Genomic DNA, 1,948 nt, shown 5'->3' on the forward strand with positions numbered 1-1,948 from the left:
CTTTAATCCCCATGGGGAAGAGGATAGTTTGAGGGGGGGGAGAAAGAGGCAAGAGTGCAGAGCCCCCGCGTCTCTCCCATCAGGCCATGCCCTGGCCCTGGGAGGCCAGAGGGGTACGAGCAGCACTGAGGGGGGCAGTGGAAGGTGAGGAGGGGGGAGGGGTGGTGGTCTCCACCAGTGCCACGTCCCGGCAGGTGAGGCAGGCGCACAGCTTCTCCCGGGAGGCACCAGGGCCGAAGATGAACTCGTAGCAGAGCCCAGCCAGCACGGCACCCAGCACCGGTCCCACCCAGTACACCTGGGGGAGGTCAGTGGGAGCAGTAGGAGCAGGGATACCAGGGTGACACGGGGGTCAGGAGCTGCCAGGGGACGCGGGGCCCACACTAGGGATGGGGACTGACCAGAGGGAGCTGCTCCAGGGGTGAGGAGGGAACCACATTTGGGATGGAGCAGGAGGGCCAAAGGATGGGGGTGGGGAGACCAATGTTCTGTGATGGGGGGACCAGGAGGACCTGGTCTGGGGATGCGGTTGAGGGTGATTCAGGGGGAGTGAATGAAAAGGGGGAGGGGGGAGGGGGGAGGGGGGCGAGGGAGTTGCTGTCCGTGGGGGAGGGAGTGGGGAGTGGGAGGGGTCACCCATCCCCACAGTGGGCTTTCCGGGTGAACCCAGAGGTTCTATGACTCACCCAGTGGTTGTCCCAGATGCCGGTGGCGATGGCAGGCCCCAGTGAGCGGGCCGGGTTCATGCTGCCCCCCGAGAACGGCCCCTGGGGGAGCAGGTCAGGACTGGCCGGGCCAGGGGGCCACAGGCAGGGGGCACTGGGGGGTCCTTACCGCAGCCAGAGCTCCAGCAACGACAGCACAGCCCAGGGCCAGCCCGGTGGGGACAGCCTCATGGTTGGTGGAGGCAAAGGTGGTGAGCGCCAGCTGGAAGGTGGCAAAGATCTCCCAGCACAATGCCTGCCCCGCTGTCCCTGCTGCACTCACCTGTGGGCACAGCAGAGCCTCAGCACCCGCCGGCACCGGGATGGGCGCAGGGACGGGGACACTCACCCTGCTGACCATTCCGGTGTCGTCCGGCAGTGCCAGGCGTGCAGCAGTGGCAGCCAGCACAGCCCCGGCACACTGTGCCAGCAGCACAGCAGCCCCACGCAGGGCACCCAGTTTGTGGGTGCAGAGCAGTGCCAGGGTGAGTGCTGGGTTGGCCTGGGGCGCTCCGAGGGCACAGCTCAGCGTCCCAGCCGCCAGCCCCCGGCCAGGGCTGGCACCAGGGGGTTGGGGGCAGCTGAGGCTCCCAGGACCACCCCAGTAAAGATGAGCGTTGCCACAGCCTCGGCCAACACCTCCCGCCAGAAGCGCCCGCTGTGCAGCTCCTGTGGGCACGAAGTGGAAGTCATGATGATGGGGTGCCATGGTGGCGGGGTGTCACAGTGATGAGACCCTTCAGCAATTTGGTACCGAAACGATGGAGTGTCGGTGATGACAGATGATGGGGTGCCATGGAAACTGGATGCCTCAGGAACCACGGTGACAAAGGGTGTCTTGGCAACAGGGCACCTTGGCAATGGGGTCACTATGGCAACTGGAGCAATGCAGGAATGGGGTTCCCCACTAGGGGCACGCAGGGAGCCCCCCAGCAGGGCTAGGGGCTGTGACCACAGGCTACAAGGGCCATGAGCCTCGTTCCCCTGGCAGGGACGGACCCCAGGACCTCACAGTTAGGGCTTGGGGGTAGAGGGGTTGGGGTCACGCGGCTCGCAAGGTCTTACCTCCCCTATGGCCATGGTGCAGCTGCAGGACCAAGGCAAGCACAGAGGATGCCCGTGGCAGGGGCACCCTCCCACGCCCCAGGTCCTGCCCAACCCCCCTTGATTTGGGGAGGGTGCTCACACCCCGCACAGGGCACCCCCAAAACACACCAGAGGTCTGCCAACAGGGCACAGCCGCG

The 1,948-nt window shown here is 66.1% G+C and overlaps 1 protein-coding gene across 1 annotated transcript; it reads right to left on the minus strand.

The window, feature by feature from the left end:
* Positions 1-6: 6 nt before the first annotated feature.
* Positions 7-1,942, minus strand: LOC104916175 (aquaporin-4-like). The gene is given in 5 exon segments (XM_031557602.1): positions 7-298; positions 687-767; positions 835-1,247; positions 1,250-1,373; positions 1,770-1,942. Coding segments are annotated over 5 exon segments (852 nt in total). The 5' UTR covers positions 1,785-1,942; the 3' UTR covers positions 7-79.
* Between the last annotated feature and the right edge of the window lie 6 nt (positions 1,943-1,948).

Source organism: Meleagris gallopavo, unplaced genomic scaffold (assembly GCF_000146605.3).
Source record: "Meleagris gallopavo isolate NT-WF06-2002-E0010 breed Aviagen turkey brand Nicholas breeding stock unplaced genomic scaffold, Turkey_5.1 ChrUn_random_7180001874167, whole genome shotgun sequence".
Classification (NCBI taxonomy): Eukaryota; Metazoa; Chordata; class Aves; order Galliformes; family Phasianidae; genus Meleagris; species Meleagris gallopavo.